General features: G+C 40.3%; 2 protein-coding genes across 3 annotated transcripts in view; both read right to left on the bottom strand.

Annotated features, from left to right (window-relative positions):
* The window catches only part of rptor (regulatory associated protein of MTOR, complex 1), a 224229-nt gene extending 222973 nt beyond the window's left edge, over nucleotides 1-1256 (bottom strand). The window contains exon 1 of one of the 2 annotated variants that reach the window (XM_063884304.1): nucleotides 774-1256. The gene's annotated coding sequence lies outside the window, so the exon portion shown is untranslated. The remainder of the gene's footprint in view (nucleotides 1-773) is intronic. The other variant, XM_063884305.1, reaches the window with a different exon arrangement.
* Nucleotides 1257-14712: 13456 nt separating this feature from the next.
* On the bottom strand, nucleotides 14713-17331 carry LOC134864257 (piggyBac transposable element-derived protein 3-like). Its single transcript, XM_063883093.1, has 3 exons — nucleotides 17124-17331; nucleotides 16401-16634; nucleotides 14713-16206 (listed from the first exon to the last, which is right to left on the bottom strand). The coding sequence occupies exons 1-3, from the start codon at nucleotides 17179-17181 to the stop codon at nucleotides 15158-15160; spliced, it is 1341 nt and encodes a 446-aa protein (XP_063739163.1). The 5' UTR covers nucleotides 17182-17331; the 3' UTR covers nucleotides 14713-15157.
* Nucleotides 17332-18886: the final 1555 nt, after the last annotated feature.

Here is an 18886-nt window from a genome sequence, read left to right on the forward strand (position 1 = left end):
CAAAATTACTGTTATTCTAGTGCAATTATTACATTTATTCTAGAGCATTAAATACTTTAATTTTGGTGCAACAACTCATTTTCTCTACCGCAATTAATACTCATATTTTAGTAAAATAACTACATTTATTCTGGTGCATAAATAACATTCATACCAAATCATTACAATAATAACTTGCTTTGTAGTGCAGTAGGTAATCTTATTCTAGTGCAAACTTTTTTTCTTTTCTTTTTTAAACTGGTGATGATGGCTTTGACTGCTTTGTATTGGTGGTGTATTTCCTGTGTATTTTCATTGCACTACTTAGGAGTAGCTAAGTTGTTGCTTTTTATTTGGTTGTAGTCTTTACAATGACAATGAAGAGTTTTGCAGCATAGTATCCAGGGTACTATCACACAGAGGGCAGCACCTAGATGTCGTGATGGTGGGGCTCATGCTGGCCGTGAACTCTGCTCCAGCAACACATGAGGAGTTATTTGGGTTATGTTAATGCAGCCCAGCTGTGTTAAACTGGACTTTAATGACGGGGATGTTTGCTAGCGAGCAGGACAGTTAGCAAACAAACCAGCCAGCTAGCTGTGTGCTAGCTACAACACTAGCGCGGCTAATATGACAGCTCTCCCTGAAGCTGGCTCTAACTATCACATTCAGCTGTCAACTGCGGGAGAGGAGCGGGCAGCGCTATTTAAAGCGAAACAACGTGAGCAGAGACATAAGTGAAACGGAGCATATGTGCAGAAATGGCGCTGTTAGTGGCAGAGAAGCGTGCAGACCTTGGTGCGGAGGGAATTTCAACCCGAACTGGGGAAGCTCTTCTTCTCCGGACGATGACAGACACAGTGGCACAAACAATCCTTGTCAGAAAATTGTAGGGCAGCGTCCACAGTCTGTATAGTATGTCAAAGCCGTCAAAGCCAAGTTGGACGGGCGCGTGTTTGCAGGAGAATCTGCGGCTCCTCTCCCCACGGCGCTTCGCTATGGGAAGGGGCTGGAGATGAGGCCCATCTTCACGCGGACAGTCTGCCACAGCCACACCACGCACCGGCCACACTTATCGATGACTGGGACCCTGAGGTGTTCTTCTGCAAACCAGCAACCCCGGTAGCTGATTTGGTGAGAGGGTTTTCGTTAAATTCACACACAATCCCGTAAATTTCTCCAAAGAGGCACTTCTTCAGCACTTCAGCAAGGGCGCAGCCATCTTGGGTTGGACCCAGAATGCAATGTTGGGGCGGCGAGGCTGTCACGCGACGTCACCGCCGCTGCCTGTCACACAGCAAAATATAAACACGACTACAAACACACGAGATCGTGGGAAAAAAAGTATATTCTCATCAATTTCTTTTTTTGATGAGGTTAAACATTCACAAATGTGAATTTTATATATTTAAATAACTTCTTTTGAGTTATACATTGTCCTGTGTTTTGTGTTAAAATGTGTAAAATCCTACTTACAGTATTTATATTAAAGAAAATAATAAAAAAACCTTCTTTGTTACAAAAAAGAAATGAAGATGTGGACTATAACAACACAATCACTGAAAAAATATAAACAAAAATGTGTGACAAATTACATATAATAACAGTATCTGTGTACACATGTTTGTTTTTCTGTGGGGTTTGTCTGCACAACCTCACTCATAAAAGAAAACTCACCTTTCACCTCCGTAAATACCTCTGCTTTTCGATAAGTTCAAATATTATTTCTAAACTGTCTCTGATAGGGTCTCACTACATTATCTATGCTCTATCAGCTTTTTATACTATAAAGCAGCTGTGTGCAGAATTTACTGTAAGAATCACACACAATTATTCAAAAGTGCTGACATATTACGTGTTGTTACGTGCACACGCATTTATGTCTTGGGGTGGGGTTGGGGGGCCCATGAGCTCTCGGTGCCCAGGGGCCCCTGGAGGTACTAATCCAGCCTTGTGTCTAGTTCTTAGTGTTGTCAAAGAAGCATTAATTGGACACCTAATGCATTTAGTTTGGTGGCCTATTACAAAACATAAGATTTTCAGATATTTGAATAACTGCTATCAATCACATATCATAAGCTTCATAAAAGTTGTAGGCTTTGGGGCGGACATTACTGTAGGTCATAACAGTGGCATCTTGTCATTAGTATGCAGATTAGATTAAAATGTAAATCACTGTCTTCTTACACCACCCCTAAAAAAAAAAAAGTTGATACTGTAAAAACTGTCATCGTGAACACAAACTTTCAATGAAAAAATAGTAACACAAGAAAACAACTGAAAATATTCACGATAAGTACACCAGAATGCCAAAAAATATATACTTGTTTCAGTGCCAGAAAAACGTTTTCCAATTTAACTGTTTTAAAGCCAGCACTTCTTTTATCGGTCAAGGTCTTTATTTGCCAAATTTCACGTTGGATACCAAAGTTTAATGTCACTTTCCTAGATCCACAGACATGTGTCCAGTAGAGTGTTATACATCAATGAAATATTGCAAAAAAGTATAGAAATATGGTAGTATTTTTACACAGAATAGAGTGAATTCCACCTCATTATTGCTGCTAATCATGTAATAGCAGTACCATTCGTGCCAAGCGACTGAAATCTGGTTGATTTAATTGTCAAGTGAAGACGTGCACAATGTCTCGCGTCTGTGTGATGTGTTGGATCCCGAGCCAGCTCATCTGATGGATACATCCATCAAAAAATAGCCGGGAAGTAGCTGTTCTGAAATCGCTCACTGCATGTGGGAGTGTTTTAAAAGTAGCCTGTGCTTTATTTGAGGCGCAGATGTGCCCTCACAGTGGTGACTCAGGTGCTGTTAATAACAAAGGAATTCATTCTCATAATCTCAAATAGCGTACACTGTTCACTTTAGCAATTGTTTTTACAAATTGACAGTATTTTAAACATATGTGTGGTGGAAACAAGCCATGAATACAACATCAGACACCTTGTCACTTTTTTTTAGGATTAATAGTCTTAATTATAAAGGCAGACATGTTTATTTTTTAATGCAGCTCGCTTTCCAAAGCATTTTATCCATATTTTATTTACATTCTATTTATTTGATGTTGTTTCAGCCTTGATCATCTTCTCCTGTTAATGTAGATTCTATGGTGTATTGTGTTGTTATATCTTATAATGTTGACTATCCAATGATTTTTTGTGATAAACCATTTTGAATAGTAGAGTTTGCACATGCTAACCAAAGATACATTTTTGCAAAACCAAATTATAGAATAATGTTTTTTTAATTATATTTTCAATCAAACTCTGAGTTGAGTCCTTTGTATTGCACTAGAAGGGTCATGAACACAAAAAACATGATCCCCTCTGTTTACGAGCTAAAGCAACAACTAGGGTACTGTTAGACACCATTTTGGTTTGGAGTCATATATAAGTCTGTCATCTGCAAGCAACTAACCTGGTGTGCAAGCTGTTTTTAAACCAAAAAATGTGTCACGATAAGAGCAGTCAGGATGAACAAAAACTGTAAAGCTAAACGCTAGGCTAACACTCACTCCCGAACTGCAAAAGTATCCTATAATTCTCTTTGGGCTCATTGCAATCAGTGACTCCTTCCATTTTGTTTTATTGTTTATCCCATTGTCATTTGATTCTATAATTATACAAATATTAACTATATATTTTCTACAGTAAAAATAAACAATAATATAAATGGAAGATGGATACTCGGAATAATATGATTTGGACATGTTCTGGTACAACAATAAGGTGATGTTTGCTGTGTACAGCCCTGCTTTTCTCAGCACCTGCATGAGTCAAGTGTACTGAGGTGATCAGTCCTCAACATCCTTTGCTGTCAGACTTCACACTCATCTGTCAAACAGCAGGAAGTAAAGGTTTGTGTTTGAAAGAAGAGATGAAGCTGTCCCATCTGTCCCCGACTTAAATCTAACACTCCGTGTGTGGCAGCCGGTCGTGACATTACTGAGAGCCGGTTAATTGGGAGAGTACAATCAACATGTTTACCGGTTTGTTCTTAGTCAACAAAGAGATTTGCTCCAGGGCGATTAATCAAACTTAAATCAAGCATTACACGGTCAGCCTTACTCACAAAGGACAATGCTGTGCAGAGATGACTCATTGGGCTGTCAGCTCATCAGAAAACATGAAAATGCTACACCAGATAGATCACCCTCTCGTGCATTCGCCTGCGCAACAATCATCTCTGTGGCCTCTTGGCTTGCCACACTCTCAGTGCAGGAACAATCGGACATCCAAGAAACTCATATGTGTATCCAACTGAATCTGTTCCCAGTCCCAGTGTCCACTACAGGGTGGAAAAACCAATCCAATCTCCCAGGTGTAATGGAGGTTGGGACCCTGGGATTGCTGATGGCTAACAGAAGCAAAAGCAAGAAAGAGAAGATTATTCCCCTTTTACCTCATGTAGGGAACACTATCAGGTTGGCTGGATCCTGGTAACTGGACCTTCTCCTAAATCAGGAAAAGGCTTAAAATCCTGGTTTGATTTCAACAAAGCAAGAGGAAGAGCGAGCGATCAGAAGGATTGATGCATCCAAGTTTACAAGAGTTCCAGGAAAAGAAGAGTTTCCATCCAGTGATCATTCAATGGCATGCACATGGACTCAACAAGGAAACTGGAGACATGAGCTTTGAGGAAGCATTAATCCTTTTCTCATGCGCTCATTTTTCATTTAGACATATTGTACAGGATTTTCAATCGGCACTGTCATAAATCAAGTTCAACAAGAATTGGAAGGTTTTACAGTTTGATTCCATGAGTGAAAAGTACTCAAAACAAACTCTTCTGAAAAAGTTTCAGGGAAGATAAAAGGTTACTCGATTTTGTATTCTGCCCCAATCATGCATCCCCATGCTGTTTTCAAGCCAAGTTTACAGTGCATCGATAACAGCACTGCTGAGGTGATTAATGCTTTGTTCTTCATTGCATAATGATGATCAGTATTTACTTTCTGAGCAGCTTCGGTGCAAAGCCTCAGCCTTCATAACTCACACTCAAGGTTGACTGGGAATATGAATTGTAAATCTATCAAGTCCCCAACGGAAATTTTTGAGACAATGATTGCTGCAGCGTGGGCTTTAAATGGTATCAACTGGAGGTCGACAGTGAGATAGATATACATTAAATTATTTTCTTGGCTGTCAGCAGCAGCAGGCAGATGCTGTGGCTGCAGCTGAAAATAAAGTGCAGGTTTCAGTTGACTTTGGATGTGAACTGACTGGATGCCAGAAGCTAAAGCTGACTTGTGATCGCTGCAGGTTTGGGCTGAGTGCCGGAGGCAGTAGGTGAAGGCTGATGGACATGACTATCAAATGGGTTGTGGGCAAGGGCTGTGTAAAGAGAAGGGGGTGAGGCAGACATTTCTGAATAAGGCTGCAGGAAACAGAGGCTGCAGGTAGTTACACGGCGATAAGATTAGTTTAAATATAAAGTGATTAGGGATATAAGAATGCTTAGTGAGAGACGGCAGCGAAGCTTAATAACGGATAACATATAATGGGATTATGTAAACAGCTAAAAAAAAGATGTAATCACGTCCAACTCTAGACTTCAGAAAGTTTCAATGTCAATCCCTTTGTATCCCATTTCAATGCCGCATCTGAAATTAAAGGCCCAAAAGAAAAACTTTTTTTTTTTAAGTGTTACCTAGTGATGTCACTGGGTAAAGTAGGGCCTCTTTAAATCCCCCGTTTCACAAAGTTTACCATGTGTTTAAAACTGTTTATGAATATTACGTTAAAACGGTAACCATAAGGTAAACCCTCCTGTGGATGTAAGAGGGTAGGAGTATAACATAAATAACATATGTGGTCAGGAGGAGAAAGAGTTGCATTTTTGGGATATTGAGACTATGGAGGTTCAGCGGGGGCATGTTGGCCTAAAATGTTAGACACAGGGTTGTGTGTCGTTTATATTGCCTTATTTCTCCTATATCTTCTCTTCATGCCTATATGTCTTGTGTAAAGAACTGCTTTGTTGTTGAAAGGCGCTTACAGTTGAAGGCTGAGGTTGCACTTTACAGGAAGTGACTGCAGGTACAAGCTGATGACAGTCGAGTGCCATTCCAGTTTATAAACGCAGCAGTTCAGCATATTTACTGAAGATGATGAATGATTTGCGCAACTGGTAGGATGCACTTATTGGAAGTTGCTGTGGATAAAAGCGTCAGCTAAAAGAGCGTAATGTAATATTGTTATGTACATGATGACTGTGCTTTTGCATTGCGAAATAGGTAATAGAAATACAGAAGCTCTGAAATGCACTTTTTTTTATCTCAACTGTATCTGACCAACGCACTCTTATTAAGACCTACCTAACAGCTTTGTCAATAATTGGCTCTGAGAGATATGTAAATCAGCCCTGTGTTCATGCAATTCCTCTTTAATCTCCAGCAGCTTCTCCTGACAAGATAATCGATAGCCACTTACACAGGTACCTATTCATTCATGACCGTGCAGGCACCATGGAGCACACATCCTGTAGACATGTCTCCATTTAGCCTTGATCAATGAGTTCATATGAGACTTCCCGACACCCAGTCCATTGAATGAATGTAGGTGTCTGCCTTGTGTGTCTTCCCTGCAGCAAAATGAATGTGCATGACGCTCACAGAGAGATTACCTGCCACAGCATGACCAGGTTACTGTAGGAAAGGGAGGTTTTACTTTGGCAAAATATGTTATTCACTTATAGAATCTCTTCCCTCATTTACTGTAAGGTTTGTTGTTACAGATTCAATCATGTTTCTGTACAATACTGTTCCCTTACAGCTAAACTGCACTACATTCTGAGGACTATTTTCCCAATTACTTCTGCATTGTGAAACATAGGTTAACATTTAACATTGTAAAATAATTACTAAGTTAGGAAAATATCACGGTTTGGGTTTGAATAAGTACTTTTGAAAAGTGATTTCGAATATGTGACATTATAATAAGTCAGCTTTGACTTTTTGTTTCACACGGGACACCATCAGCGTTCTCTTGACTGTAAGGCCTGCGTTTGTGTGCCCCACATGGACTTTGCGTGAGACAGGGACTATTTGCTGCATATCAGCCCCTCTGTCTCCCCTGTTAAACTCTGTTACCTAAAAAAGGCACTGGTTTCCCAAAAAAGAAAATCTGAAGTCTATGAGCTGCTTGTTTTTTGGAACAGTTCTTGTAAATATCCAGTGAGCGGCAGTTCTTTGGCCCAAAATGTCTTGTTGATGCCCGATGTCACAAGAGTATGGCCAGACTGGTTCAAGATGATTGAAAGGCAACAGTAACTCAAATGACCACTAGTTACAACCAAGATATGCAGAACACCATCTCTGAATGCAAACACGTGGAACTCTCGAAGCCAACAAATCTGCAGCAACTGCGTGATGCTCTCATTTCAATATGGACCAAAATCCCTGAGGAATGTTTCCAGCTCGTTGTTGAGTATATGCCATGAAGCATTAAGGCAGTTCTGAAGGCAAACGTAGGTCCAAGGTGTACTTAATTAAGTAGCGGGTAATTGTATATTATCTTAAGTTAAAAAAAATGCAATGTTACCTTGAAGTTGTTAACATCTGTACGACAATATAAAATGTATCTTATTTTGAGCAGTAAACAAGTTAATATTTGCACAGAACTATAAGAACACATTGGTTCCATGACGGACTGATGGAGACCTCCTGTTCGAGGGTTTCAAAATTCCCAATCAAGTTGGTATGAAACAGATGAATAAGGTAGACCCTCCATGCCAACATTCTGGAAGTGTGTAGAGGGAGGGTGTGGGTGTCTGTTTGGAATACAGCCATAAGGCATTTGTGAATCCTATTTCGTTGTATGCCATGTCATTTTAAGGACATCAAGCTGACAAATGATTAAGGGTAACAACTCTGATTCCACTGAACATAAATGCTGACTGAATGGAGAACTCAATAACACACATGAAAGAGAGAAACCAACAGACAGGCCATGGGGGAGGAGAGGAGGACTGATTGATCTTGACCTTGTCTTTTGAGGTGATCACCTCAATAATGGTGATGTCAGTTTTATTTGACAAGGCACAGGCTGGAAAGATTTGTGACACTTCAGACTTGGCTCTTGTGACAGACGTAGAAAAAGCTATTTTGACACACACACACACACACACACACACACACACACACACACACACACACACACACACACACACACACACACACACACACACACACACACACACACACACACACACACACACACTCCTGCACAGAGGCCAGTGATGAGGCCAGCGCTCAGGCTTTGTCCCTGGGAGGAGACTGGAGCCAAGTGTTCACACTAATTATCTGAACAAGGCCGCAATAGCAGTGTGAGCAGCACTTACCATGGCGGTGAAAAGCTGCTGCTCGGAGTCCTCGCCCTCCCAAATACACAGAGAGGAGGTGGGCGGTGTGGAGAGTGGACAGAGATCAGAACAGACCACTTCACATGACTCAGGTGGGTTTTTTGGCTTGTGAAAGAGCAGCCGGTGCTGCATCATGCTCTGATCAGATTGAATGTAACAAAGCCCTGCTTGAGGACCATACAGCTGTATGAGCAGTGACAGACAGAGGCCTCATAGATATGACTGTAGAAAAAGCACAAGTGTATTTAACAAAATGAACAGCTGCTTGAGACACTAATACAGAACAGAGCCATAAATCATACTACAAGTAACACCTGTGCTTGCTTTCTATTACTATGACAAGTCAAAATGAAAGAATGGATTTTTTTTTTTTCTGTGACTTTTGTTTACAGATACGTGGATATTTTATACAAGTGTAAATGTATGCAGACAAGCTCAGATTATTTTTCTGCAAGTTCTCACACTGTACTCTACAAGTGTTCACATCAGGTTTTACAAACTCTCACATTTTGGACCATATCTACCTTCATAAAAGAAGTTGCTCCTGCCACTGAAAAAGAAAATGGTATTGTGTTTTAATAATGGCTGTAGAAAATGCTATATGAAATGTCCTTTTATTTAACGATTATCAACCCAGTCATGGCAGTTTGTGAAATGGCCATGTCATTTAATCTAATGCTTTTGTTCACGTAGACCAATTTGTTTATTTTTAGATGACAAGAACAAATCTCAAAGAATGTATTTCATTTGCAAGTATTTTTTTGTGACTGCACCATGTGTCTTTGTCAGGTAGAGAGTTGAGGCTTAGGAGACCGGAAGCTTTTTTTTTTTTTTTGCCTTTTTTAATTCGTAACGGCTACTTTACTTTACACAATTGTGTCAATTATTAGGATGAAACGGTAGGTACCAAACCAAAGCAGCTGTTATTATTCATACATAAAGGTATTTTCTAGAAGACGGCAGCTTGTGGCTTTACTGTATCGGCACACACCAAAAATCAGCTCACTAACTACACTAACTCAACCTTATTAGCCTCTATTCCACCTTTCCATCCACTTATTTCAATTTTAGACCGCTACAGTGCTACAATATCACACACTGTAAGGGGAATTTATGATTCCAATATAACTTCTGAGTAAAAGTTAGGCTCTTTTATAACTGACTGCAAAGCCCATAGTTTAGATGACAGGGAGTTTAATATTCACTGACTGATTAACATTCAACAAATGCGTCACATTTATTTTAATCTAAGCTTGTAGCTTTTGCTTGACAACTGTAAACATTAATGAGCCATGAGCGTAACAAAGCATCCAGAGTCAGCAGTCCTCTGCACTGAGCTCCTTGTAAAGGAGCCTCTAGTGTCAAGTGGCCTTGCTTACCCAATGAAGACAGTGTGTGGCTGATGTAAAGGAGCTGCTTCTGAAATGTAGATTACATTGGCTCAGGTGTCATCACTCAAAGTCTTAAATGCTCACACATGCAGAAAATATCACCAAACACAGAGACATCCTGCTGCACTGAAGTGTAAAATGTAACAAACTTGAATTACAATTGGTACGTAAACTGTCTAAAAGGATTGTTATACAACTCGACCCCTTAACGTGTGATTCAAGTGCAAGCAACAGCACCTGGAGATCTCTTATTAGTACTGAGATTTACACAACATTCTGGTTATTAAGCGGAGGGTTTGTGATGCCAAACAATCCTAGAAAATGACACGAGCACTCATCAGGAAACTCTTGGCATCTGTATTATTGATGTGCAGTTCATCGCTGCTCCTCATTTCTTGCATATGAATAAACTGTGGTACAACACTAAGATCTCTAAGCTTTGCTTCAACATTATGAATAATGTAGACCTTTGATGAGAAAATGGAACCGGAGTAAATGTTAATGATGATTACATTGTGTTTTATTGAACAGTGTCGATAATGTATAAACACTGTTTCCCATAAAGTTGGAATTATTTTGTTATCAGAAAAACTCTTTTTATTCCTATTCACACAAACAATAATTTCTTGAGAAGAGGTAGAACATATTTTATTCCAACTTTATGGGCAACAGAGTACATACAGCTCCTTAAAATTAAGATACCACTCTAAACCAACCTACCAAATCTTTATCTGTACCTATATTGCAGCCATTACAGTGTCTGTTGAATTCCAACACAGAAATGTTGTCAGCTGTTAATAGAATACAATAAAAGAAATAGAAATAGGCAGACCAAAACCTTTTTTTTCTAGAGTTGTATATAATGGATCTCATAACTGATAGAGATAATGAAATATCCCAATTTCTTCCATAGTCTTTGAAATGTACATTTTGTGTTATACTATGGGTTCACTCCTACCAAAATGTAATTTTCTTTTTGGAAATATAACAGAATACAAAAGCAGAGTGTTGTATTTGACAAGGACACCTTGGTCACTTGATGTAATTAAGAGGGGATGTGCAGAGAGCTCACTCTCCCTATTACTCTCTTTCACTCCAGACCCTCCTGCTTTACAGGGCTTCATCTTCACAGCATTATTGAGTCCTAAAACACACCTGCTCCCACAGAGCGAAGGCCACGCTCTGCCACTAAACGTTAAGTGCTTAGGCTTGTCTTTAAGACTGTGAGCACTGTGGGAACTGTCGCTCCATTATGGCAATGAATAACATTTTAAGATGGCTTAATGTTTATTTTTGTCCCTGATGATGAAGCAGACCCACAAAATGGGTCTGATTTATGAGTGTGTGTGTATTTTGGTGCAACTGGACAAATAGTGACATGTTCACAGGCAGAAAAAAAGTAACCTTTGTTACCCTGAGGGAATGTAGCTTAAAAACAGAATGCTTTTAACATTACTTTACACTTCATTTAGCCAACACTTTTATTCAAAGCGACCTACAAATAGTGCAATCAACCGTGATAACATAAACTCATAATATACATTATCCTACAAGTACATTAGCTTCAAATAAGCCAAACCATTTGAAACCACTCTGTAGCTCCACAATACATAATGAGAGTTAGCATCGCAAGGGCTCCCAAAAAGCCAAATGGGATTTCCCCATTGGATTTTGGCCTAGTGTAGATAATAAGGTTTGTGGCCTCATGTTTATGATGCTTACACATTTTGTTCAGCAGGAGAATCTCCACATATTTACAGCACTGTGATTTCTAGGCTTAAATGCAATCGGCAGAAATAAAAAGCTAACGTAATGCTATAAACCAACTACTTTGTGGTTTCATGGCTGTTAATGCCAATCCGCCTTAAGCTCTAAAGGTGGGCTGGTGTCGGCGTGATGACATTCAGAAGTCTCATTTAGCCACTTGTTAGCAAATGTAGTTTTTATGACACATAGCAGCTTCAGACATTCACGTGTCACTGACCAAAAAGAGAAACATTTTGTACACTTGTGTTAACCAAAGACCTTATTTCATGCTTCTCACCACAAAAAACATTGACTTAAAGATGATGGAGCCGGAAAAGATAAAATACTTTTCCAGGTTTTAGGACCCATAACTGGATAACTGTGTAACGGGAAAAAAAGCAAGGAGACCCCAATATCACAGCAATAAGCAAGTGCAGCCACAAGAGACATAGCAGAATAGCAATGTAGCAACGTAGTAGTTCTGACACGACAAAAGCGCTGCTCCCCTGTAGCACCCCCTTGTCCTTAGCAAGAAAACATCGTCCTGCTCCTAGCAGTATAAAGCACCTGTTCTAATGGAAAAAACACCAACAGTCCCCCAACACTCCAAGCTTCAAATCTAGGCAGCACTGCTAACGGAGCCAACAGCTAATTAGCTTAGTTAGTGGTTAGCATGAACTTAATCAGGATGACTTCCTCCTTTGCTCATATATCAAAATAGGAACAAAATCTCTACTAGTTTACAAAGACAACTCCCTACTTCTGCAAAGTCTAGGGTTCTTATTCCTTATAAACAACAACACAAATATATTAGCCAGACATGCTGGCTCACTCGTCATCCCAAAACCATGCAGCACAGGAAACCAATGAGCAACCAGAGACTAAAACATCTTATTTTCCCAAACATCTTCCACACAAGCCTTCTGAAAAACATAATCATCATTTCAGGCTGGAGCTAACGACTTAACCCACTTCCTCTTTTGGACACATTTTGGCCGCAAACGTGTCGAGGCGAAGGCCTAATGGGGCAAATGTTGTTTCTGGAGGGAGTCCAACAAGGCCAACACAAGCTGCTTGATGAACAGCGCTGTCGTTGCAAAGGCGCTAATGTGCAGGCTTGGGAGAATTATGATGAGGTTAGCTTAGCTCCTAGTGGAACACATAATGCCACCGGTATTTGTTTATGTCACATTGGGTTTTAATGAGAGGGTAATAACTTAGCAAATTACTCTGGTGGGGCTGGACATCAATACAAAAATGTAACAGTCTGAGAAGTTATGAGCAATTGATTATAAAGTTGAAGGTCGAGGCCAAATCATTTAGATCTGTGACTCGTATACAAACATGTGGAGGGAAATATTGGCCCCAGATGAAGTGATTTAGTGTGTATGTACAAGAGTGGTGTCTACTGCTATAACTGGAGGAATCTCTGCGTGCATGTGTAAACGGGTAAACTCCTTGAGCTATTTCTGCTCCTCTCCATTCCTCCACTCTTCCCATGCTGTCCCCAGTGGGAGGACATGCATAGCAGCAGCATGCTCAGCAGTGCAGGCGTCCCACAGGACAACCCCCTCCTGACTCCCCCTTCATCTCCCCCTCTGTGGGATGGTTGAAATGGAGACGTCAGTGCAGCACAAAGCAGTGGAGATGCAACGCCGAGGCTTCAGTTACCTGGCAGCACATCTTGATTCTCAGCCGTCAGAAGGAACGCAATGTTCAGAGGGAAAGTAAATCTTACTTTGTGGAGCCTGGTCAGAGCAGACATGGAGAGCAAGTTCGTAGTTTTAACACCAAAACATGCAGCTCCTATGCGTTGTAAAATAATGGGAATGTGATCAAAGAAAAGCAGGGAACAAAAAAGGACTGAATATTTAAAAGAAAATGCTGGTAAGACAAATCAAAGCATCGCATCATCTCTCAGAGATGATAAATAAGCAAGCAGTTCGCTGCCAGTGTGTGAAATTATTCTTATCTATCTCTGCCATTAGAGAGTGGGTTCTATTATACAGCTTTGCATTATTCAGTGAGCCTGAGAGACTGATCATTATGGATTTCAGCCCTTTTCCACACCGGCCCCTGGAGTCCAGCTCGGCCTGCGGGCTGAGGCCTGCGTATAGATCCGACCCCGCAGTCTGAACGCTGCAGTGGAAGAAGAAGAAACGGGTCAGTTCGAGATTAGTGTGTATATTCTACCATTAAAGCATCATTTCAAAACCAAAATCTGGCTACAAAAAGTCCCACCGGCCTACTTTGCTTTCAGAATTCATTAAATAAAGTCAACAATTTGGCTGCAACAAGTTCCTGGCAACAACTTGGATTGGTTACAGTCTGGAAATCTCAGTGAAAGCTGACTGACATACAACAGACTGAATGGCATGCACAGGGTGAAGATGAGAGAAAACATGCTCAACATATGGTGCTGCAGCACTTTTTTATGCATGGGATCAGCAGATGAATATTGAATAGAAACAGTATGTAGCAGCTGCACATCCCTAACTGTATTGGAGGTGGGGAACACTGCTCAGATTGATCATTAACATTACATTCTACACATCCAAAGCATTCAAAAACACTCCATTTACCCCGTTTTGCTAAACAAGCATTGTATTGCTGGTTGTCTGCTAAAGATAATGAATGAAGCATGACTTGTTGAGCACTAATGGTAAGTCTTCCTCGTTTTTAACGGTCATGTGCTGAGATAGGGGGAAATGTGTTACACGCCTGTCCTTGGCTCTGGCAATTAGGCTCTGCCTTAAACCATTTGTTATATCCGCTGTGTCTCGCCTTGAGCTTGGCACCTTGCTGATTACAACTAGCTAGATCGATAATTAAACAAATTAAAGTGGACTGCTGGGTCAATTTTCATCCCATCTTAGCCAGTGGCAGCAGCGGCAGGAGCGACATCATGCACTGCTTTAAAAAAATACTTTTGCAATGCGACAACACAAAATGAAAGTGTTGCTAAAATGTTTCTTTTAACTCTTTAGTTGGCAACAAAACTGTGACTTCTATTTATAAAGATTTGTTGAAAAAAGCCTGTAATGCTACTTTGAGATAGACAATGGAGATGTTCAATTTTAGAAATTTGGCATTTGCTAGTTTTTACTAATATGAGGATTCAAGAGAAAAGAATACACATCAAGATGCAGGATAAACAAGTTTACTATCTTTCAAATGAATGAGCTCCTAATTATAATGCTGACATACAGTATCCTCCTAAGACCCGAGCTGTTTTTTTATATGCATTTTTTATTTCTCTTTGCTATTTGGGCTTATTGGAACCTGATAAGTATAAAAACTAAGTATCATCTTTTGACATGATGTACTTTTAGAGAAAAATGATGTCCACATATGTGGACACTGGGTCTGAATTTCCATAAAACACATTAAAGTCACCTTTTTGTAATAGAGTGAAAAACTATTTTATTTCAACCTTGAACACAGCAGTTTTTTCAACTTTCAACTATTGTTTGTGTTTTGAACATCATTGTGAAAAAACACAACAAAATGAAGAAAAACAAAACATTTTTGCCCCCTTTGGAGAGTCACAGTTACAGTATGTGTTATGTGAAATTTTGCATTGCAGCAGTGTGTGTGTGTGTGTGTGTGTGTGTGTGTGTGTGTGTGTGTGTGTGTGTGTGTGTGTTGTGCTGCAGTGTATGTGTGTCTATGTGTGAAAGGCTGTGTAACAGTTGCGATCGCCTTGCAAGCACAAGAACACTTTGCAGGTCACACAACGCACTCGGGTTCTTCCAGTGCAGCCTGCTACCCTGCAGCGCGCCGCGTTCTTCAGGCTGATCATCTCTGGGAGATGGGCATTCGCCCTCCTGCGGACCGAGACATGGGGCACTGCCGTCACAGGACGTTTGTTCCCTTGATTTGAGTTGTCTTCTTCCTCTGACTGTTCAGAGAGGTCTGCATGGCTTCCTTGACCGTGATGCTGGGCCAAGAGGGTCGTAGCAATTTCTGTACGGAACTCAAGGAACTGCATGATGCTCTTCTTTGGTGCAGCACATATTGCGAGGTCTTTGCGGTAGAGTAGCCAGCTGTTACCTAAAGCCAGATCTGTGAAGTGCATTAGCATCCGCATCGTCCACTTCTTAGTACGGGCGCTCATGCGATAGTAGCTAATCATTCTATCGATCAAATCCACTCCACCCATCTTGAGGTTGTACTCACGGACAATGCTTGGTCGCGAGACAGTCACATACTGTTTCAATTTCTTGTCCCAGCGCTGGCAGGTGTCTTCAGGCTCTGTGCCATGAACAACAGACATCATCAATACTGGTTTGTTGTCATACCACTTCACTACACACAACTTTCCGTCTTCAGTGGAAAGTTCTGATGAGGTACCTCTTCCTGTGTTTTTCATGGTTTTGTCAGAGGGTAGCTTCTCCTTCGCGCCAGCGAGTCTGTTCTTCATTATTGTACCAGTAATGTACATCTCCTTCTTCATCATTTGTTCCACACCTCGGATGCTTGTGAAGAACCGGTCACAATACACTTTTGTGCCACGATGCAGAGTTTGACACAGACGAGCCAAGACTAAGCCTCCCAACCCCAGGCCCACCTCTTCTTCGACCTGCTCAAGCAGTGCACCTGTACCTTGATACAGATCAAAGTCCAGCACAATGCCATCTGCTGTAGCACAAACGAAGTTCTTGATGCCAACTGGGTTTGGCTTCATTGGCAGATATTGTCTGCATGGACAGGCTCCTGTGAAAGGAATCATCTGCTCATCAATAGATGCGCATTCAGGTCGATTCTGAGACTTGCAGGGATGAACCTGTATCTGTCCCTGTCCCTGAACCTGTCAACAAGTGTTGTAAATAAGCATTTTGCTTCCTATCCTTCACCTAGCCCTTAGGCCCTGCCTAAAATAAACAAATATCCACTGGGTCTTGGCTAACCATTATTTGCACCACGGAGACGTTTACGTCCTCTGCTGTGCTCAGTGGGCTGAGGAATGGGGTCCTCATCATCACTACTGTCATCCTCATCCTCACTGCTGCTTCGCTCCTGTGTTCGGGGTTGGTAATTGGCATCCAGGATGGGATCATCGTTGTCAGACAAGTCTTCCAAATCTGAGTTGTCTCCATCATTTAGCCAAAATTGCTCCAATGCTGTTTGCACAGAAAAACGCTCTGGAAATAAAAACATGAAAAAATCAAATACAAACCAATGTCATTTATATATGTATGTATTTCTTTGTTATTTATTTCACTGGGACAGCTTTTCAACTGCACCAGAGATAGCTATAAACAACTCTAGCTATTAGCTATAGCAAGGCACATTTTTACTAGCATATTAACATTTTTAACCCAACTAATTTATGTATTTATGTATGTATTTAGTTATTTAATTGTTATTTATTTCATTGGGACAATGTACAGCTTTTTAGCTGCACCAGAGTTAGCTATAAGCTATTTTACTCGTGCACATTTTTGCTAACATATTAGCATTTTTGACCAACCTAAGTCCCGATGTACACATACGTGTACATCATGTTTAGCAGCATACCAAATTGTTATTTTCACACATTTTTTGTCAAATTTGCATGTCATGACAAACATACAATGCTTTGATAAATATCTAAATCAGAAAAAGCCTTGAAATATGATAGGACTTCTTACCTTGTCGAGGTTTGTGTTTGGAGCTGCCACTTGAATTATCCCTTGTGTTTGCCGCCATTTTTAATTCTTACCGTAGTGTGTTGTACTCTTCTGACACCACCAGATGACAGTGTAAGTGTCCACATACTTGGCCATGAGGCAACAGTTCAGCAGAATTAACGACTGTGGTCATATGACCAAAAATGTGATGTCCACGTATGTGTACGCCAGGTCCTAGGAGGGTATAACCAAGACTCTTTTGCAAAAACATACATTTTTAAAGTTTACTTTATATTGAAATGTATTTACTTGTGTAAATAAGTTTCCAATCTTTGATAAAGAAGTTGGTCACTGTGATAAAGACCATAGGATTCCACTAATTATTTCTTGTCTCAGGATATTTTACTTGTACATTAGGTAAAAACCTGAAAATGTAGCATATTAAAGTGGGAAAACATCAAACATTATCTCGCAAATTGCACCTATTCAAGGCTCAAAGGTTTAGTGCATAGCATATAAAAAACTATGATTTAATTATGTAATGTATGAAAAACTTAGATTGCAGGTTCCTCAACAGTGCAATTTCGAATATATATATATAAATATAAATAAAAGGTGTAAAAAACAGGTGTTTAATAAAATGAAATTGTAATTTAAAGTGTACATATTTGGCTCCTTTTCAGATTAATAATTGCATTTTGGGTTTCTACTACTATCTTTTTATGTGCTCTATGTTCAAAGAACACATCATTGTTCTAATACGGTCTCCCTGAAAAACACCTGTATTCACCATCGGTCTGAAATGCTCCGTTTCAGCGCCTGTCTCTTAAGCGCCTTCCTGAAAAAAAGGATTTATATATTTGATTATCTCATTATGTGGCGAAGTCCATAGGGACTTGGCTTGGGAACTGGAAGGTCACCAGTTCAAGTCCCCGAAAGACCAAGTGTTACCGAGATGTCCCTGAGCAAGGCACTGTCTCCTACACTGCTCCCCAGGTGCCGTATAGATGCAGCCCACTGCTCCTAACCCTAGGAAGAGTCAAATGCAGAATGTACATTTCCCCTCTGAGGGACGATTAAGGGTTCCTTATTTACATACCACTTCAACCTGCTTTATCACCCAAAAATATAGTGTTGTTTTCTCACATTGCTTCATTTAGAGAGGTCTTGACAGTCTTGAAGAAGTAATCTTAACATATTCGACAAAAAGAAAGACGATTAAAGAAAGTCTGGGTAAAAATGACAACCTGTTGCAGATAGACATTTCTATTCTTATAATGTTTCTTTTATATTGATCTTTTGGAAACTTGTCTCTGAAGTGTGTTATTTTAGAGAAGAAGAATACCCTGCAAAATGGTAAAGCTCTAGCTGAAATTCATGTGAAGTTCACTTTGCTTCAAGCAGTTTCCACGCAGCTGTTTCGTTCCTTCCTACGTCACTGCCATCGCGGCTGATTTGTTATTCCAACATGATGTGTGGAGGAGCGTTAGCCCCCCTCCCTTCCATTGCTGTGCATCTTATTTATTAATGTGAGAGTCGCGGTGGGAGTTACATAAGAATATTGAATATCATTTCAGCCTGCCTCTTGTAGTGGTGGGGTTTATTTTGTATAATTAGCCACAAAGCATCTCTCCTGCTATCATTGCTAGTACACAGTTCTTCTTCTTTGACATGTTAACACCTCCGTCTCAAACTGCTGAACTCAGAGGACAATCACAAACGTCTGTACATTTAAAAGGGAAAAACAACGGTCTTTGTAGCCCATTCAAAGAAAAATACACTCA

Source organism: Eleginops maclovinus, chromosome 5 (assembly GCF_036324505.1).
Source record: "Eleginops maclovinus isolate JMC-PN-2008 ecotype Puerto Natales chromosome 5, JC_Emac_rtc_rv5, whole genome shotgun sequence".
In the NCBI taxonomy this organism is placed as follows: Eukaryota; Metazoa; Chordata; class Actinopteri; order Perciformes; family Eleginopidae; genus Eleginops; species Eleginops maclovinus.

Bases quoted from the DNA above. Each gene is read 5' to 3' on its own strand.
- LOC134864257 (XM_063883093.1), bottom strand. From the start codon at position 17,181: ATGGCGGCAAACACAAGGGATAATTCAAGTGGCAGCTCCAAACACAAA. The intron at 16,635-17,123 runs GTAAGAAGTCCT...TTTTATTTCCAG, and splicing joins CAAACACAAACCTCGACAAG to AGCGTTTTTCTGTGCAAACA. The intron at 16,207-16,400 runs GTTAGCCAAGAC...TTCCTTTCACAG, and splicing joins TCTCCGTGGTGCAAATAATG to GAGCCTGTCCATGCAGACAA.